At 48.2% G+C, this 19,594-nt stretch overlaps 1 protein-coding gene across 1 annotated transcript in view; it reads left to right on the forward strand.

Moving 5' to 3' along the window:
- The window catches only part of BAZ1A (bromodomain adjacent to zinc finger domain 1A), a 510,573-nt gene that overhangs the window by 161,911 nt on the left and 329,068 nt on the right, over positions 1-19,594 (forward strand). Inside the window, exon 10 of the mRNA XM_086936946.1 lies at positions 4,933-5,071. Coding sequence (XP_086793072.1) covers positions 4,933-5,071 — 139 coding nt within the window. The remainder of the gene's footprint in view (positions 1-4,932; positions 5,072-19,594) is intronic.

Here is a 19,594-nt window from a genome sequence, read left to right on the forward strand (position 1 = left end):
GACCATATGGAGCTGAGTTCCACATGGGTTGTGGGGTTTTTGGATGTGTCAAGAACTGATCGTTTCTCTGCAAGTGTGTTGGCCTGAAGCCCCGGGAGCTATGATCATAACCCTGGAAGCCAGAACCCCAAACATTTCCTCTTGGCTCCTGTGCCAAGACAGGCCTGATGTTTAACTCATTTGGGCGATGGAATCTTCCTGGCTCCCGATGTGCTATATGCTGAAACCAGTCATTAAGATGTCGAAATCTGGGGCCCCCTCCCCATCTACTAATATTAGTATGTCTATTATAATTGGGGAATTTGGGTAAGGTGACAAACTTATTCTCATCAAAGAAGAACTTGAGGGTGAGAGGAATTATAGAGCCACTGCGACGTTGGGGTGGGAAAACGTTGCTTAGAATGTCTGGAAGGACCTCAGCATTAGCAAAGTTAAGAATAACGCAATCCCCTTTAAACTTTTTTGGCTTACTGCCGATCCACGATACCCTCCTAGACATGACGATGTCCCCTGCCAGCTTATCAAACCCTTGTTCTGTCATATGCATATTATTAGTGAGCCAATGTAACGCTTTGTCTTTTAAATCCTGGTTGGACTCTACTTTGTCTTGTGTTAGAGCAGGGACATTTGCCAGCACCAGAACTACCGGAGAGGCTTCCAAGATAAATTGGGCTGAAACATCCTCTTGATGTGTTCCCGCTGTGGCGGCAGTTGTGCTAATACGGGGGTCTACAGCGTCTACGTCCTGTCCAAATACAGGTAATAATGGTAATGGAGGCGGAAGCAGCGGCCCTTGCTGGATGGGTTGCGAATTACTTTCAGTTGGAGTAACCTCCACATTTGTGGGTATTAGATTTGTAACGAGGGAAGATAAGTTTTCAACCTAGTCAGCCAACTTACTATGTACCGCGCCCAACTTTTTGACCTCAGATGTTAGTTTATCCAGTTTCCCGATCAGGGGTTTAATTATAGTCCTGATTTTGATGTCTATCATATCTTGGATCCTGTTAAAAAGGTCATCATCAATAATACTTCTTGACTCAGTATCAATATCAGGATCAACGTGTTTCCCTACCCGACTAGGGGGTGGGGTAGTGGCCTTTTTCCTACCTAGATGTTTTCCCCCCCCGTTTAGCTGCAGATTTTCAACAAGCCCTGACAGCCCGTGTAGCGGGCTGCAGGGGTTGTAGGGGTTCGTCCGTAACAGCTATCTGATGGTTTGAATCATTGATGGCATTATCTGATAAATCTATTAAATCTAGTCTATCTATTCGAGGGTCGGAATCAACTTCATCCACAGTTCCGATATCTTGAGAGTTCAAATCTGCTGGGTTTAGTGGAAGATTTTCTAGCGGTAGTTCAGATATCGCTGTACTTAAAACGCTTGTCGAGGGGCTTTCTGACGGCAAGATAGGTGATTGGCTCAAACCTAAAGATTGCCTTCGCTTATTGTTAATATCATTGACCACTTGTACGAGATATGAATCTAAAGTATTCACAGTCTCAGCCGGGGCAGGTACCCGTTTTTTCACCATTATTGGGGCTGTAGCTGTAGACAGCCTACAGAAAGCTTAGCTCAGATGGATTTAGATAGAAATCAATGGAAGGAAGTGATATGGCTGGCAGTCAGTGACAGGACAATGGCGGGCAAGTAACAACAATGCAGTATGTTGAACAAAATATCAGACTGGGAAAAGTACCTTAGTAATCAGCCGGAAGATGTCATGGGAATGGCCTAGCCTGGCCTTTTCGTGCCTCTGAGGGCCACAGAGGGCCCGCCCTTTGCCCGGGCTTAGCCCCGGGCGTCCCGCTCGCGTCCCGCGTAGCTGGGGGCTGATTGATTTTGTACGCCCCTCCTGGCGCCTTGGATCGGCGTCAGGGAACGCGCCTCCGCCGCAAAGACTGCCGGGACCTGTAGTCCCGGAGCGGCGGTGGCGTGCCTGGTGCTCGCGGTCTCCGGTCTCCGTTCGCTGGTTCCTCCTGGGCAATGCTATGGCGTGGTGTGGAACAGGTATTTACCCCTGTTTTCTCGTGTTGTTTTCTGCGCTCCGCAGTCAATAGCTCTGATGTACTCCCCCCGCTACACCGAGGGCTGATTGATTTTGTACGCCCCTCCTGGCGCCTTGGATCGGCGTCAGGGAACGCGCCTCCGCCGCAAAGACTGCCGGGACCTGTAGTCCCGGAGCGGCGGTGGCGTGCCTGGTGCTCGCGGTCTCCGGTCTCCGTTCGCTGGTTCCTCCTGGGCAATGCTATGGCGTGGCGTGGAACAGGTATTTACCCCTGTTTTCTCGTGTTGTTTTCTGCGCTCCGCAGTCAATAGCTCTGATGTACTCACATACATACACACACACACATACATACACACACACACATACATACACACACATACATACACACACACACTACACACACACTACACACACTACACACACACACACTACACGCAAACACTACACACACACTACACACACACTACACACACACACACTACACACACACACTACACACACACACTACACACACACACTACACACACACACTACACACACACACTACACACACACACAACACACACACACCACACACCACACACCACACACACCACACACACCACACACACCACACACCACACACACCACACACACCACACACCACACACACACCACACACCACACTCACTACACACACACACTACACACACACACACACACTACACACACACACACACACTAGACACACACACTACACCCACCCCCAGGTGAGGTACAGCACATTTTTCAGTCCCTGCCATCTTGAAGATGGTGAGGCCCCTCCAATCAGAGCTATGTCTGTGCTCCCCTCTTACAAGAGGGTGGCATAATAGAGGGTGTAGCCACCCAGTTAAGGTGCTCATTGACCCTACCTGCTAGGCCCCTAAAACTAGCATTTAGGTTGCTCCCCAAGACCTGGAAAGTAGACAGAAGACAACTGCCTTCGCCCCAGCTTTACTCCCCTGTCTTGAGCTTTGACGACCCTGCAACCTGTCTTGCCGCCAGTGACCTCTGAAACCCCTGGGAGAACTGCTGCCTTCACTGAACACATTTTCTCTGATGCCTAAACAGTTCTAAAGATGGCTGCTATTTCTATATATTGGTGTGGCTCTCCTGGAGCCGTCATTTATTGATTGTGTGCATTTGCAGATGTCTTGCACTCCTCTCGGTTAAGCCTAAGGCTGCTCGACCGCACTACCCCCTAATAGAGCACTTTGCGATTGTGTAGCAAGCTCCTGTCCACTCATAAGGGAACCCCTGGACTCTTTACAAGGCATGTCAGGTTCTTGATCTATTTCATAAAGAACCAGCTTCATACACTCTCAAATTCCACTCAGTTTCTAGGAGCGGCTCTTCCAGGTGGATCCACATACCTTCACCAGAGACTGTTGTGCAAATATCCTAACTTGCCAACAGGCCAGGGTTGGTCAACCTGTCCTAAAGACGGTTTCAAACCTCTCTACCATCCACTGGTTTAATCGATGGTTAGGAGAGTACTGTTATCCAGTCTTTTTAGAGCTTTTGCATCTACAGCGTCACATCCTATGTACAAAATGTTACCCTGTAAATGCCTGTTCGTAGCATATACTGCTTTAGATTCACATGCTCCCACACTCCACCGTGGGAGCCAATGGTTGTTTTATATGCCTTTTCTTTTTCCACACAAATTTTCGCCTGGTCGCCACACTGTCTTGCTTGCTTCCCCATGTGTATGAAAAACCATCTAATAATTGAGCCGGTGCAGATCCGGATCACCAATCGAGTGTACAGGTGCACCTTACCTCGTGACTCGAAAGACTTCTTTGAAGGAATACACGTTGCAACGTCCTAGCCTAACACTCGATGGCAGGGGTATGCAAAGCTCGTGAATCTACAGTACTACACTCTATAAACAAATGCTTACAGGATAAGTAGCGTTTTCATTACTGTTGGGACACTTATTTCCTTTTTGTCTTCTGCCTGCACGTCCGTTATAACTATTGTTCCCCATGCTCGGAACTGCAAGAAATGTATCTTGACGAACCTTAGCTGGCTATGCTCAGCGAGTTAGATTTTTTGCAAATTAAACTATTGCTAGCAAAGTTTTAGTCAAATGAAAAGCTCTGCTTTAATGAGACAAGTTTTTTAAGTGTAACTAAAGCTTTGTTTGATAGCACGTTGTCATTTAGTTAGCACACATTGAAATGGTCATGAATAAAATTATTTAATTCAAATGATAACGTGTAAAATCAGGTTTCTGTGAATATTTATTTTTTGTGCATCACCAAGTAAAGTGTCTTATTTGTCCTGATCCATTTAAAATCTTTCATCAAACTTCAGAGTTAAAGTCCTATTTTTTGGTTTCATGAATGTGTGTACAGTTCATTTTCATTTTGTTGCAAATAAATTACATCCTGCAGCCTTTCCGTTCACATTTCATTTTCCCCAAAAAGATTGACATTCACTTTACATTCATTTGTCTGACTGAAAAAGGCGGGAGTTTGTTAACACCAGTGCCCATGTTAAAAAAGTAAATAGCAGAAAACATATCCTGATATTTATCCCTTGCCTTTGAAGTGCAGCAAATGTGAGAAAGTAATTACAGAATTTAAAAGCATCTTTATTTAATGTTTGGAGTTTTGTGACCCACAGTTTGTGAAACACTCCCTTATTGATTATTTAAAACTAACCTACTGTTACCCAACTGTAAAGCTAACTCAGTTTTTTACCTAATTAAACGAGTTTCATTTAGATCTAAAATAACTATTGTTCTTATGTACATTGTGAACTATTCTCCTTTTATTTAAGTCAAAGTGAAGGCAGTGCAAGTAATGAATTTCAAGTGGAGCGGAACCAGGATTTGCATTGCAGGCCTTTCTAGAGGGATCATGTATTTATCAGCTTGTCCATGTTTTTAATGTAGGAGCTGCCTGCCCCCACTCCGGTGAAGACTCGCCTGCCTCCAGAGTGTTTTGGCGATGCCCTAATGGTGTTGGAGTTTCTACACGCTTTTGGCGAACTCTTTGATCTACAAGATGAGTTTCCCGAAGGAATCTCGCTGGGTATGTATTTTTTATTTATTTTAATCAGGTTTGTTTTATTTTTGGCTTTGTCTTCAGTGAAATGTGTTGACGGCATCTGAATCTACTGTTGTTGAATTTTCTCCCTTAGTATTCTGTTTGTTCCTGATGTCGTCCTTTTTCTTTGGAGCCTCATGTTACTAGAGCATCTTGTTGCGTGTTTGGTGGAGTGCTGTAGTGTGGCGGAGGTCAGGTTGTTTTAGGATGCATGTCCCTGAAAGCTGCATCTTTCCCTTTTGGGCTTCTGAAATATTTGTTGTGAAGACCAGAAAATAATGTACCCTACAAAGTTATTTATTTTTTAAAATTAAGAAATTGTGACATTAGTAATAGGATTGAAGTCTACTCCAGCCCTCCGAAACAGAAACATTCAGGCATTTAAATCTTAAAAAAATCATTGAAAATTGTCATCTGCATGAGGCCTTTTTTGGAGATCCTAGGCTACTTGGTAGTGCCCTTTGTGTGACGAGTGTAGGAAGATTGGTTTCTGTTCCAGTACTGATCTCCCTCTCACACTTTTTGTCATTTTTGTAATGCACTTTGACTTGATGTGCCCTGGGTCCCTGCCAATCCTGTTCGCAGGGCCTGGGTTCTTTCCCAAAATTCTACCTTGATACCCCCCAATTGGCACCTTTCTGGTCACATGTAAGTCCCTTGTAAAATGGCACTGTGCTCTCTAAAGGCTGCAGCACATATAGTGCAACCCTTAGGGGTGATGTACCTTCACACGCGCGCACACGCACACCTGCACACACACACACACACACACACACACACACACACACACACACACACACACACACACACACACACACACACACACACACACACACACACACACACACACACACACACACACACACACACACACACACACACACACACACACACACACACACACACACACACACACACACACACACACACACACACACACACACACACACACACACTCACTCACTCACTCTTTTGGTGCAGAGAAAAGTGAAGTTGGCATGGCACACATCCCTGTGTGCCATGCCTGCAATCCACTGCCTATGGTATAGGTAAGACACCCCTCTAACTGGGTGCACTATACCACTTGTGAACAGCACCATAACGGCTTTACTGAATTCTGGGAAGTTTGGTAGTAAACTAATCACTGAAGCCAATGTGGGATTTATTATACCATGCACTTAGAGGGCATCTCAGAGATTCCCCCTGAAAAACGACCAGCCTCTGGTGGGGTCTCTGACTGGTAAACACCACCCTGCCACCATGAGACATGTGTTTGAGGCATGTGTGCTGTAGATACACGTGCTTTGCATACTCCTGCCATCTATGTTGGGTCCAAATGTTTGCAAGTTGGTGTTCTTCTAAGAAGTCTTTCCTAGGCACGAGTTCCGGTGATAATGCACATGGGCATCAACTCAATTGTTAAATAGTTTTTTTTTCCGCCATCGGGTTCGGGCGTGTATTGCTGCCCTCGGGTTCAAAACCATCTTTCGGGTTCCCCTCGGTGCGCAATCAACTGTTGTAGAAAGCTGGCTCTGTATATACTATACCAGAGTGAGGTATAGTGTGCACAGTCCAGTGGCCCCCAAAGGTAGGCAGAGGTAAAAGTAGATAGCACCTTACTCTTTATTTGTGGTAGTGTGGGCGAGCAGTAAGGCTTTATTAGAGGGTAGTGTTAAGCATTTGTTGTACCCACTCAGCAGCAAATGTGTCGCACTCCAAAACTGAACTCAGACCAATTTTTTTTGTATCAAAAATAGTATTGTTATTTTATTGCTAGAAACCAGCCAAGACTGGCACAGGTAAGTGAAATAAATGCTTTGCAAAATATTATGCAATGTTTACAAGTAAATGCAAGTTCAAAATGCTGTTATTTGAAATACAGGTAAGTCAAGGTATTGAAATACTGTACAGATGACCTTTTAGTTACTTATTAGATTACTTTTTCTACTCCGTGTGATATGCCTAGACATCACACTGGGACATTTCCCGGAGAAACAGTAAGTAAAAACTGTTTTGCACAATTGTACTTTTGCAGGTTTCCATACAAATCAACTCCACACGTAGAATTTTTTTCAGAGAAAAACGGTCAATAGGTTCCTGCGGACAGAAATTAAGTTAATGGTTACCAGGTAAGTACTCGGTCTTTAAGATTGAGTTTCTGCGGTAAGAACGAGGGATCTGCCAGGGTCAAGGATGCACTCTTGTTACACCCTTAGCGGCATTAGGGCGGTTGGGTGCAGAGTGCTGAGGCCCAATGTTATCCAATGAGGAATAGGGGGCCTCCGGTTGTTGGCTGCTTTTGAGCTGGCCACTGGGTTGTGGGAGCAATGCTCTTGGTGTTGGGCTCAGGGCAAAGGGGGATCCTGTTTAGCACAAAAAGTGCAGTGGTACAGGGTGCTGGTTTGGCGTTGGGTGCCCTGTTGATTGCAATGGGGATTATCCGGTTTCAACAAAGACTACAGGCTCCGGACAAATCTTCTGGAGGTGGCCACCGGTTGGAAATTTAAGTTGGGATGCTGGGAAACCGTCGTTTAGGCCTCCCGAGGCCGTGGGGCTTCGGGTGCAGGGGTGTCTTTAGGTGCCTGTTTTCTCTTGCCAGCTCCGGTCGCGGGTGGGGGGTGGGGGGAGGGGGGGTAAGAGGGTTGGGCAGGGAGTCTCCAGAAAGAGGCTGCAGGTGTCGTTTGGAATCGAGGCAGGTCCGAGAGCCGGGGAGACCTCCTCATGGTGTTGGGCCTCTCGAACTCTGGCAGTAGGCGACTGGTGCAGACTTGCAAATTTGGCCAGAGCCTGTGAGTGAACAAACCTGGTGTTTGAGTGACAGTCTTTTCCTTGGAAGGTAGGGTAGGTGGCTGCTGCCTTTGTGAGCTTCCCCAGGCCAATTGCTGCTCTCAGCAACTGGTCCCCACTGGTTCTGACCCCCACTTTGGGCGGGAGAACCGGTGGGAAAAACAAGTGAGGAAGAGAGGTGTGTCCAACTCTGCCAACTCCACCCATCAGGTGGGAGAGGTGAGCTGAAGCACAACTCAGTCCACGTCATCTTGAAGATGGGGAAGGGGAGGGGGAGGGGGGGGGAAACTTAGCCAACCAGGGACAGGCTCATGCCCTCCTCCCACTGGAGGGTGGGATAATAGAGGGTGTACCCACCACAGGGAAGTGACCAAATGGTCCCTGACTTTTACTTACCTGTAATGCCTCCACGTCTAGTAATTAGGGGCACCCCTGAACTATGCTTCCTCCGACCAGAAGAAACTACAAGGAGGACCGAACAGCCTTGCAGCAGCTAAAAAGAGGGAGATGTCCACTGACTTGGCCCCATCCCTACCCGCTTGTCTCCCCCTCGAACCTGCTCCTGCGAAATCCCGGTGTGTCCTGCAGCCAGCAACCTCCAAAACACCTGAGGACCTGCCTGCGCTCATCCACAAAGACTTTGTCTCCAGTGAACACCGGGTTTGTTCATCTGCAACTTCCGGCCTTGGCACGAATCCACGAATCGCACGACGCTGCACCTGCCATCCACGGCCCGAGCTCGAGTGGGCAAACCACGAGGAGGTCAGCCCAGCGATCCTGACCAGAGATCCGGCGACCCCTGACCTGCCTCAAGCCGACACCTGCAGTCTAAATCCTTGAGGCCCCTCTAACCGCGACCAAGAACTGGTAAGAAGATCCGACCCCAAAAGGCATCCCTGCACCCGACACCCCACGGCCTTGTGTGCCCAAACTGACTGTGCCTAACCAACCCCTAACTTCCCAACTTACCTCTCGAAGTGGTGGCTGCACCCATAATACCTTCGTCCCCAAACCGGAGGTTCTCCATTGAAAAAAGGGCATTTGACTAAGAAACAGCACCCTGCACCCGGCCGCCCTAGTGCCGCTGAGGGTGCACCATTGGTACTAATTTGTTCCCCCTTTGCCCTGAGCTAAAGTCCAGGAGCTTTGCTCCCACAACAGAGTGGCCTGCTCGTCAGCAGCCACCAACCAGAGGCCCCTTGTAGGAAGGTACATCCTGACTATGGTTGCCCCCAACTTTTTGCCCTGTGTTTTAGCTGGTTTTTGACATAGTCGACCTGGGATCCTGCCAAACAGGACCCCAGGCCTACTGCTCTCTCTTTAAAATGGATTCCATGTACCCTAGGTACATTTCCAATCGGGACTGGGCCACCTTATCAGACCCTGTAACTCAGGGCATAGGTGTACCCAGGGCCTACCAGGGGCTGAAGCATGTATTATGCCACCCCTGGCTGGCCTCCTAAATTTGACACAACTAGCTGCATGACAGCTGGGGCAAAGTCGTGTAATCACCCTTTGCTATAGATATAGTATACCTATATCTAACCCTAAAATGGACACACAGATTCCTATCAGTCACTCCTATGGCAGGCCTTGACAATCCTGAAGGCAGAGTGCTTGGAATCGTGTGAGATGGTGCTCTGGCATGAGCTGAGCCTGTCTGCAGCTTGCGGAACCAAGTCCTAATAGCTGTTCCATGATATCGCATACCATATACTCTTCAGTGCATTATAATCCTCGCGGTTAAATGCTATCTTTGGTATTGCTTTATCAAAACATGTCGAGTAAGGTGTCATACGAATTGGAATACTAACCCCTCGCCAATTCTGGCGACGGGGTTAGCATTCCACCCTTCTAGAGGGACACGACATGTATGTAACTGTGAACCCCGGTTAAAGTTAAACGAAGCCTCAGCTCCACAAAATGGATGCTGCCACCACAGACACGAGTCTGACCCCCTGCAGCTGGGAGTCCTTCCAGCGAGAGGAGCCTGGACAAAGGGTTTCCTGTCAGGGGCGGTGCTAGCACCGTCCCAGACATGGCTTTGTGTATCCTGGGTAGGCAGGGCTTTACAGGAAGGTGACTGCTGAGTGGCACCCCGGTGCTCACTACGCATAGGCCGGTCAGAACCAGTTCCAGGGGCACACCAGCCCCTTGCCTGGGGAAAGTCCGGCATGGCAGAGGGGTGTAACCACCCCCCCCCTAGTCCCACCCATAGGCAGGACCTAGTCACCGGGTCAGCCCCCTTTTTTAGTATAAAGATGGGAGCGGGCCCCCTGTTCAAATTAGATCATCTTTGGAATCAAGACACGACTTTCTGCGAAAGGACATCAAGATTTCTTCAAGATTCTCCCTTGTGGCTAAGGAGTAGTCACCCTGCATCAGGCGGGCACCATCCTAAGAACACTGCGGTTTGCTGCAAGTCCTTCTTCACGAATCCGACGACCCAGCTCGACGAGACCCGGCTTCCCTGGCACCTCTGACCTCTACTCACCTCTACAGCAAAGCTGAGAACCGTGAGTGCGACGAGACCTCGAGGGACCGACGATCGCCAAGACTGCACGACTTCTTTGTAACAAGCCCACCGTGTGCTCCACTGGTGAGTGCTTTGGGGTCCGAGAAGCCCCAACCCTGAGCAGCTCCAGCACCGAAGATCAGCCCTCCAGCATCTCCACGATCTGCGTGGGGCCCTTCTGCTTTTGCGTGCTCACCGCGCTGTGTGGCTACTAGCCGGCTGGCTTGTGGCCTTCTTCACGACGCCCGATGACATCACTGCTGCTGGTCTGGTTGCTCCAGACTGGCCCTTGCTTCCTTCTTCAAGAGAGGCACCCCGGACCCTCCTGGTCCACTCCAGACGCCATTTTGAGTCCACCGCGTGGGCTTGAATTTGCCAAGGCTTTGTTGCCCAATCCTGGGTCCAGCGACGCCGACAGCTTCATCCATCGTGGGACAGCTCGCTCCTCCATCCTGGTCGCCGACAACGCCTCCTGGTCCGTGAGATCTGCGAGCACAGCGTCACCCACTCACCTTGTCGAGGTGGCTACCATCCGGTGCCCTCCTGGTGCCCACTGACTACTGGCTAGTAGTCTCGAACTTGGTCCCCTCTGCTTTCAGGTGTCATCTTCCTTCGATCCAGGCTTGGATCCATCGAACTTTCTTCACTGGTCGCCTGCCAGCAACTTCTTTCTTCCAGGCTCCTGGTCCGTCTACGAGGATTCCCGACGTCTTTTGAGACCTATGCAGCCCCTGGGCTAGGTAACTTCGGCATTTCGGTGCCCCAGCATAGCCTCACTATCCAAGGGTCAGAATCCACTTTCGTTTTCCTCCTACCAGGTCGGGTTCGCCCGAGAACACTAACTTTGTCATTACTAGCTACCATAGACTTTGTCCCGCATCACGCGTGAGAGTGCACACTCTGCACCCGAGTCCCCTGGGTCTCCTTGAAGTAATCTAACGATTCTATAGTCAAGTCCTAGCGATTCCAAAGGCTATTAGTACTGTACTTACCTGCTAGTAATTTCGCATTCCACTTTCAGAGTATATGGTTTTCCGTGCCCCTCGGGCATTTGTATATACTGTGCTAACTTAAGTATTTTCGTAAGAGTTTTGGTTTGTGCTTAGTACCCTGTCCTCATAAAGAGTACAGGGCTGTTGTGATTCTTAATAAATATCTTGTTTATTTTCATAACACTTGTGTGGTGTCCTTTCACTGGGTATTCAAGGGGTATATGTGTGGTATAACAGCTGGCTTAACACGCCCTCTCGAGTCTTTAGCCTTAGACTGCTCGTATCCACGCTACTAGGATAGCTGGTCAATAAGGTTGACTTACAACCAATCATCAATAAGGGTTGCTGGACTGATACATAGTGTTCACTAGAATAGTGACCACTGCATATCAGGCCACCTTCCCACACCCCTATCCCCCATTGGATAACATTGGGCCTCAGCACTCTGCACCAGGCCGCCCTAGTGCCGCTGAGGGTGTAACAAGAGTGCATCCCTCAGTCTACCCCCAGGACCTCAACTCCCACTACTAAATAGCTACCTCAAAACTGATAACACGATTTTCACCATAGGATTACATTGACTGTTTTTCTGTGAAAAGTTTGAGACACTAAAGAAATTCTTTAAAATTGCATAATCTAACAAAAACTATTTTACTTGTTTTCATGAAGTGTTCCAGAGTAGTACCTAGGTATACTACTCTGTTAGCCTAGTAATCTAAAAAGTTACTTACCTGCTATTTTACTAAAAAGCCTAAAAAGCCTATTCAATTATCCAGTATTCGGGTATCTTTCATAGATTCTCATGCCTGAATCATTCCCCGTCGTCTGGATGGGAGTCCCCGGTACATAAATAAAGTAATGTCTCCTTAGACATATAGAGGAATAGGTCAAGGGACTCCCCTTAGTAAGTAATATCCATGTATGAAGTAAAACACTGGAAATCCAGAAAATGAGTAAAGCTGAGCAGAGCTCAGAGGAGACTCCCTTAGCACGACGTGTGGTAGAAAATCTGAGGGACTAGAGCTCCTTCCAGGAAGGTTTCAGAGAGTGGTGATAGCTGATTGGCTCTACTCCAAAGTTTGGTTCTTTTTACAAGGACATGGGTACGTTACTAAGGTGAGGCCCTTGGCCTATTACTCTGTCTAAGGAGACATCACTGTTCGAGGCATAGGAGCTGCAGATCGTGCACTATGCATTCGATCGCCACCTGGTGTTGGGCTCGGATGATTGCAGGTTGTTGTCTTCTTGGAGAAGTCTTTGTAGTCACGATATAGGTGACTCCTCCCTTGAATAATTCTGCGCATGGGCATCGGCTCCATTCTTAGATTGTTTTTTCCCGCCACTGGGTTCGGAAGAAAGTTTCTCCGCTCCGGCTAGAAAAACTTTTCCAGCAACTTTGAAGCACAAAAACTTCCGACAAACAATATCGATGACGACTATACAACTTTCGACGCCATCACCTCGATTTTGGTTCATCGACGCGGGCCGCTGAGCCGATCTATGCCATGTGGCCTACACCACATGGAAAGAACTCAGTTCAAGAAATGCCCGAAATGCCAGGCAAAATTCCCGCATAGCGATCATCACGAGGTTTGCAACCTCTGTCTATCGCCGGATCACAACGAGTTGACCGGCACAGCTTGTGCGTCCTTCCGATCAAAGAAGACCATCCGAGATCGGAGGGCCCGTCGACACAAGATGGGGAGATCAGCATCAGCCCCGGAGAATATCTTCGATGACGAGGTTCCGCTTGTTCCAGAGAAGATCCGCCGGATCTCCAGATAATCTCGGAGGCAGAGGACTCTGATGACTCTATTCCATCCCGTCAACCCGTGAGTACCTCTGCAGCTGCCCCGCATACACTGCCCAAGCCAAAGGCGAAGGTCAGCACTCCGCCCAAGGGGCCCAGTCGAGACCAAGTGCTCCCTCCTAAAGCCCAGACTTCGAGCTCGGCTCCGAGGAACACAACTACGCCTTCAGGTGCTTCGGCACCGAGCAAACCACACGTGCTGATTCCACCACCTCCATCGGCACCGAAGTCCAAAGATCCTTCGGCACCGAAGGCAAAAGACTCTTCGGCACCGAAAGATTCTTTGACGCCAAAAGCGAAAGACCCTTCGGCACCGAAAGACCCTTCCGTACAGAAATCAAAAGATACTTCGGCACCGCAGCCTAAAGTGGGACCGAAAGAAGCTCCGGCTCCGAAGCAGTCGACTTCCAAAGCTAACGATGGAAAGTCAGTGGCCGACGCCTCAAAGCCGGCGAGGCCACCTTCCACTCCGAAGACTCCCGTTCCGGTGACAACACCTGCAAAGCCTGATTCCGAGGTTCCTAAGCCCTCGGACACGCCTGCCAAGCCGAAAGCAACACCTTCGGCACCAAGAACTTTGCCACAGGACGCTGTAACACCCCCCAAGGCAAAACGACAAAAACAACCTTTGTCGGAACCGAAAAAATAGACGCCGAAAAAGGTTGTAGAGGAAGAAGAGGAAGAATTGTACAGACCAGATCCTAAACAATAGGATCTACATAAACCCAAAGACTGGACATGTAGTTGCTATACCGCATAAAAAGAGATCAGCAGAAACACCACCTCCACCTGTGGTGCCTGCCAAGAAGGACTGTGCAACTTCCCCTATGCACCCTCCCTCTCCTGTATCGCCTTCCTCTCCTATCCCTCCTTACATTTCACCTCAAATCTCTCCTGTACCCTCTCCTGCATCCTCACATTCACCACAGACTGATGAGTATGATTTAGGTGGTGGGGAGGATCCACATGCAGACCCAAACACATATCCTTTAGATGAGGATATCTATACTCTTCCACCACATAATGTGCCTGATGTCCCGGATCCACAGCTATACCCATCAAAGCCTTCTCCTCCAGAGGACAGCATTGGCTTTAATCACCTTTTACACAGAGCTGCTCTCTACCACAATGTTACAATGCATTCTGATGACATTGAGGAGGATTTTCTGTTGGATACTTTTGAGCCATCACACAGATCCACTCAAATTCTTCCCATGATCAAAGAAGTCATTAAGCACGCTCCAGAGATATTCAAAGATCCTGTACGTGCTAAGGTACTGAATCCAAGAATAGAGAAGAAATAATAGGCCTGCACCCACCTATATTAAGAGACATCCTCCTCTAGACTCTTTAGTGGTGTCCAATGCAAGAAAAAGAGCAAATTCAGACTTATGGTGAAACGCCCCCACCTGACAAGGAATCCAAACTTATTGATGCGTCAGGTAAAAGGATAGCTGCACAAGCTACAAATATATGGCGCATTGCGAATACACAAGCCCTTCTCTCACGTTATGACAGAGCTCATTACGATCAATTGGAGACACTACTACAACACCTCCTAGATCAATATAAAGATCAGGCAACTGAGCTCATTCAAGAAGGCAAATTAATTTCAAATGCCTCAATCAAATGTGCACTAGATGTCGCAGACACAGCTGCTAGGGCTGTAAATACTAGCGTAATACTCAGAAGACATGCATGGCTCCGCATTTCTGGGTTCAAACAAGAGGTGCAAACTACAATTTTGAACCAGCCTTTTAACCAAAACCAGTTATTTGGTCCAGAAGTAGACACTACACTGGAGAAAATGAAAAGACACAGCAAAGTCAATGGGAGCTCTGCAGTCCACACAGACTAGAGGTTCTTTTCGTTGCTCCTTTTATAGAGGAGGCTCCAAGCAAACTGTAGCAGACACAACAACATCTTTCAAGACTCAAACACAAACATCCTCTAACAAACGCTATTTTAGGGGAGGATACAGAGGCAATAATAACAAGGGAAGAGGTCGCGGTAACAACAATTGCTCCTCCTCCTCAACTAAACAGTGACTTCCCTCTGCTCCCCCAACAGCATTCCACTCCTGTGGGGGGCAGATTAACACAGTTCCTGCCTGTCTGGAACTCCATCACAACGGACAGGTGGGTGAGACAGATTATCCAACATGGCTACTGCCTAGAACTTACAGCAACCCCCCCAAACATACCACCCACGCAGCGTCCTATGTCTACAGACCACCTGACTCCTAGCACTTCTACAAAAAAGATGCTATTCAACTAGTCCCATTAGAGGAACAGGGGATGGGGGTTTACTCGCTGTATTTTCTAATTCTCAAAAAGGATGGGACACTGAGACCAATTCTCGACCTTCAGGCCCCTCAACCATTACATACAATCAGATCATTTTCATATGATCACTCTGCAACAAGTGCTCCCACTATTGCAACAAGGCGATTTCCTTTCAACGCTAGACCTGAAGGACGCCTATTTTCACATCCCAATACATCCTGCTCACAGGAAGTACATACAGTTTGTAATACAATGACAGCACTATCAGTTCAAAGTCCTTCCATTTGGTGTCACAACAGCTCCACGGGTGTTCACAAAGTTCTTAGCAGTAGTAGCAGCACATTTCAGAAGACAACAGATACACATCTTCCCTTACCTGGACGATTGGCTCCTAAAAGCCAAATCATTCCACCAATGTGTACAACACACTCAACCGATAATTCAATTGTTGCACGACTTTGGGTTTACGTTCAACTACACAAAGTCGCACCTTGAGCCTTCGCACGTGCATCAGTATCTAGGAGCTACCATAAACACATCTACAGCTCTAGCGTATCCCAGTCCAGCCAGGATACAGAGCATTCAAGCCTTAGTCTCAACTTTTCAACACCAACAGTCTCTCCAAGCAAGAGTGTTCATGAGATTAATAGGCATGATGGCATCTTGCATCTTCATAGTGCCACATGCAAGACTGCAAATGCGTCCATTACAAGAATGTCTGGCACACCAGTGGAATCTGGCTCAAGGTCAGCTCACAGACATGGTGTTGGTAGACAGCCGTATGCATCACTCTCTGCAATGGTGGAACACCAAAAATTTGACAAGAGGACTGCCGTTCCTCGAGCCTGTTCCATAAATAGTGCTCATAACAGACGCATCCCTCACAGGATGGGGAGCCCATCTCTTACACCACACTACTCAAGGTCGATTGAACGACCAGCAAAAGCTGTTACATATCAACCATCTAGAGTTGCTAGCGATATTCTTAGCACTCGAAACTTTTCAACTTCCGGTACAGAACAAAGCTGTCTTAATCTGGACGGACAATATGACAGCAATGTAGTATATACAAAAACGGGGGGACACACTCTCTGCAACTGTCCCAGCTCGCACAGAACATTTGGAGATGGGCCATTCCTCAAAACATATATCTGTTAGCGGAACACCTTCCGGGGGTTCACAATCAGATAGCGGATCTGTTAAGTCGGCATTCACAACAGATTCACGAATGGGAACTACATCCACAAGTTCTTCAACCATTCTTCCAACAGTGGGGGCACCCACACATAGACCTGTTTGCCACCCACGAAAATGCCAAATGCCCAACTTTCGCCGCCAGGTTCCCACACCCATGGTCAGAGGGCAATGCAATATGGATGAACTGGTCAGGCAGATTTGCGTACGCTTTTCCGCCTCTCCCCCTCATTCCACTAGTGGTGCGCAATCTCAAACAGTCTCTCAAGCTCATTCTAGTAGCTCCCAAATGGGCACGCCAGCCGTGGTTCACCACACTAGGAGATCTCTCTAGTTCAATATCAAAAGTTACAGCTCACACCCTCGCTGTTAACACAGAACCATGGAGAAATCAGACACCCAGACCCGAACCAACTGAATTTGGCGATCTGGCTCCTGAAGTCTTAGTTTGGGTATCTTAACCTACCACCAGACTGCATGAATATCATTAAAGAGGCTAGGAAACCCGCTAGCAGAGCGTGTTATGCCGCCAAATGAAAAATATTTGCAATATATTGCAAACATAATCACATTGATCCACTGGATGCTTCCAACCAAAATATCATTTGTTACCTTTTACATCTACAAAGGTCTAATTTGGCATACTCTTCCATACGCCTACATCTTGCAGCAATTGCAGCCGATTTACATAACAGACTAGACAACACCTGTCTCTTTTTAGGGTACCTGCAATCAAAGCATTTAAGGAAGGATTAAAAAGAATAATCCCTCCCAGGCTGCCACCTTCCCCAGTATGGAACCTAAATCTTGTCCTTACGAGACTCATGGGACCCCCTTTTGAGCCTCTGCATAAATGTGAACTGCAATTTCTCACATGGAAAACTGCTTTCCTTGTTGCCATCACCTCTCTCAGAAGAGTAAGTGAAATACAATTGTTCACTATACAAGAACCATTCTTTCAAATACATACTAATAGTCAAGTCAAGTCAGAGAATTTATATAGCGCACTACATACCCAGAGGGTCCCAAGGCGCTTAGAGAGGGGAGGAAGATTACTTGTCAAATATCCACGTTTTAAGTTGCTTTCTGAATGCTAGGTGGTTCTGGGTAAGGCGAAGGTAAGCGGGGAGTGAGTTCCATGTTTTTGCAGCCAGGTATGAGAAGGATCTGCCGCCCATGGGGTCTTGTTGATGTGAGGTACAGTGGCGAGGGCTTGGCTGGGAGAACGTAGTTGGCGGGAGGGGGTGTAGAAGGACAGTCGTGAGTTGAGGCATTCTGGTCCTATGTCGTAGAGTGATTTGTGTGCGTGGGTTAGCAGTCGGAAAGTGATCCTCTTATTGACGGGTAGCCAGTGGAGGTCTTTAAGGTGACCGGAGATGTGTTCGTTGCGTGGGATGTCTAATATGATCCTGGCTGAGGCGTTTTGGATTTGTTGGAGTTTCTTCTGGAGTTTAGCGGTAATGCCTGCGTAGAGGGTGTTTCCGTAGTCCAGTCGGCTCGTGACCAGAGCATGGGTGACTGTTTTCCTTGTTTCGGTGGGGATCCAGCGAAATGTTTTTCTGAGCATGCGAAGAATGTTGAAGCAGGAAGAGGATACGGCGCTGACTTGTCTATTCATTGAGAGTGAAGAGTCCAGTATGATGCCTAAGTTCCGTGCGTGGTCTGTCGGGATGGGTGCCTTTCCGATGGCTTCCGGCCACCAGGAGTCGTCCCATGCAGAGGGGGATGTACCTAAGATGAGGACTTCTGTTTTGTCTGAGTTCAGTTTCAGACGGCTTTGTTTCATCCATTCGGCAACTTCTTTCATTCCTTCGTGTAGGTTAGTTTTGGCGGTGCTGGGGTCATTGGTGAGAGAAAGGATTAGTTGAGTGTCATCCGCGTAAGAGATGATGTTGAGGTTGTGTTGGCGGGCGATGGTCGCGAGGGGGCTCATGTATACGTTGAAGAGGGTGGGGCTGAGTGAGGATCCTTGTGGTACGCCACAGATGACTTCAGTGGCCTCGGACTTGAATGGTGGGAGGCGGACTCTCTGGGTTCTTCCGGTGAGGAACGAGGTGATCCATTCAAGGGCTTTTCCTTGTATTCCGATGTTATTGAGGCGTTGTAAAAGGGTGCTGTGGCAGACTGTGTCAAATGCTGCAGAGAGGTCGAGGAGGATGAGGGCGACTGTGTCTCCATTGTCCAGTAGAGTTCGAATGTTGTCTGTTGCTGCGATGGGGGCAGTCTCAGTGCTGTGTTTTGCTCGGAAGCCAGATTGTGAGGAGTCGAGGGATTTGTTGGCTTCGAGGAAAGCGGCGAGTTGGTTGTTCACGGCTTTCTCGATGACTTTGGCCGGGAATGGAAGGAGCGAGATGGGGCGGTAGTTTTTGAGTTCGGTGGGGTCCGCTGTGGGTTTTTTCAGAAGGGCGGTGAGTTCAGCGTGTTTCCAGTCTTCCGGGAAGGTGGCGGAGTTGAGGGAGCTGTTGATGACGTCTCGGAGGTGCGGTGCTATGACGGAGTCTGCTTTGTTGAAGATGTGGTGAGGACATGGGTCTGTGGGGGATCCTGAGTGGATGGAATTAATCAGGCGGATTGTGTCCTCAGTGGAGATTGGGTTCCAGTCGTTAAGGGTGTTCACGGGGGGAGAATGTTCAGCAAAAGGTAGGGTGGGTTGGTTTCCGGGTTGGTTGTCGAAGCTGTTGTGGATGTCTGCAATCTTGTTGTGGAAGAATGAGGCTAGGGAGTCGCAGAGGGCTTGAGAGGGGGTGATGTCGTTGGAGTTGGCCGAGGGATTGGAAAATTCCTTGACGATGTTGAAAAGTTCCTTGCTGTTGTGGGCGTTGTTGTCAAGTCGATCCTTGAATGCTGTTTTCTTGGCCTTTCGGATTAGTTGGTGGTGAGTGCGGGTGGCGTTTTTGAAGGCGTCCTTGGTGCTAGTGGTTGGGT

The sequence above is a fragment of the Lissotriton vulgaris genome, chromosome 9, assembly GCF_964263255.1.
Source record: "Lissotriton vulgaris chromosome 9, aLisVul1.2, whole genome shotgun sequence".
Classification (NCBI taxonomy): Eukaryota; Metazoa; Chordata; class Amphibia; order Caudata; family Salamandridae; genus Lissotriton; species Lissotriton vulgaris.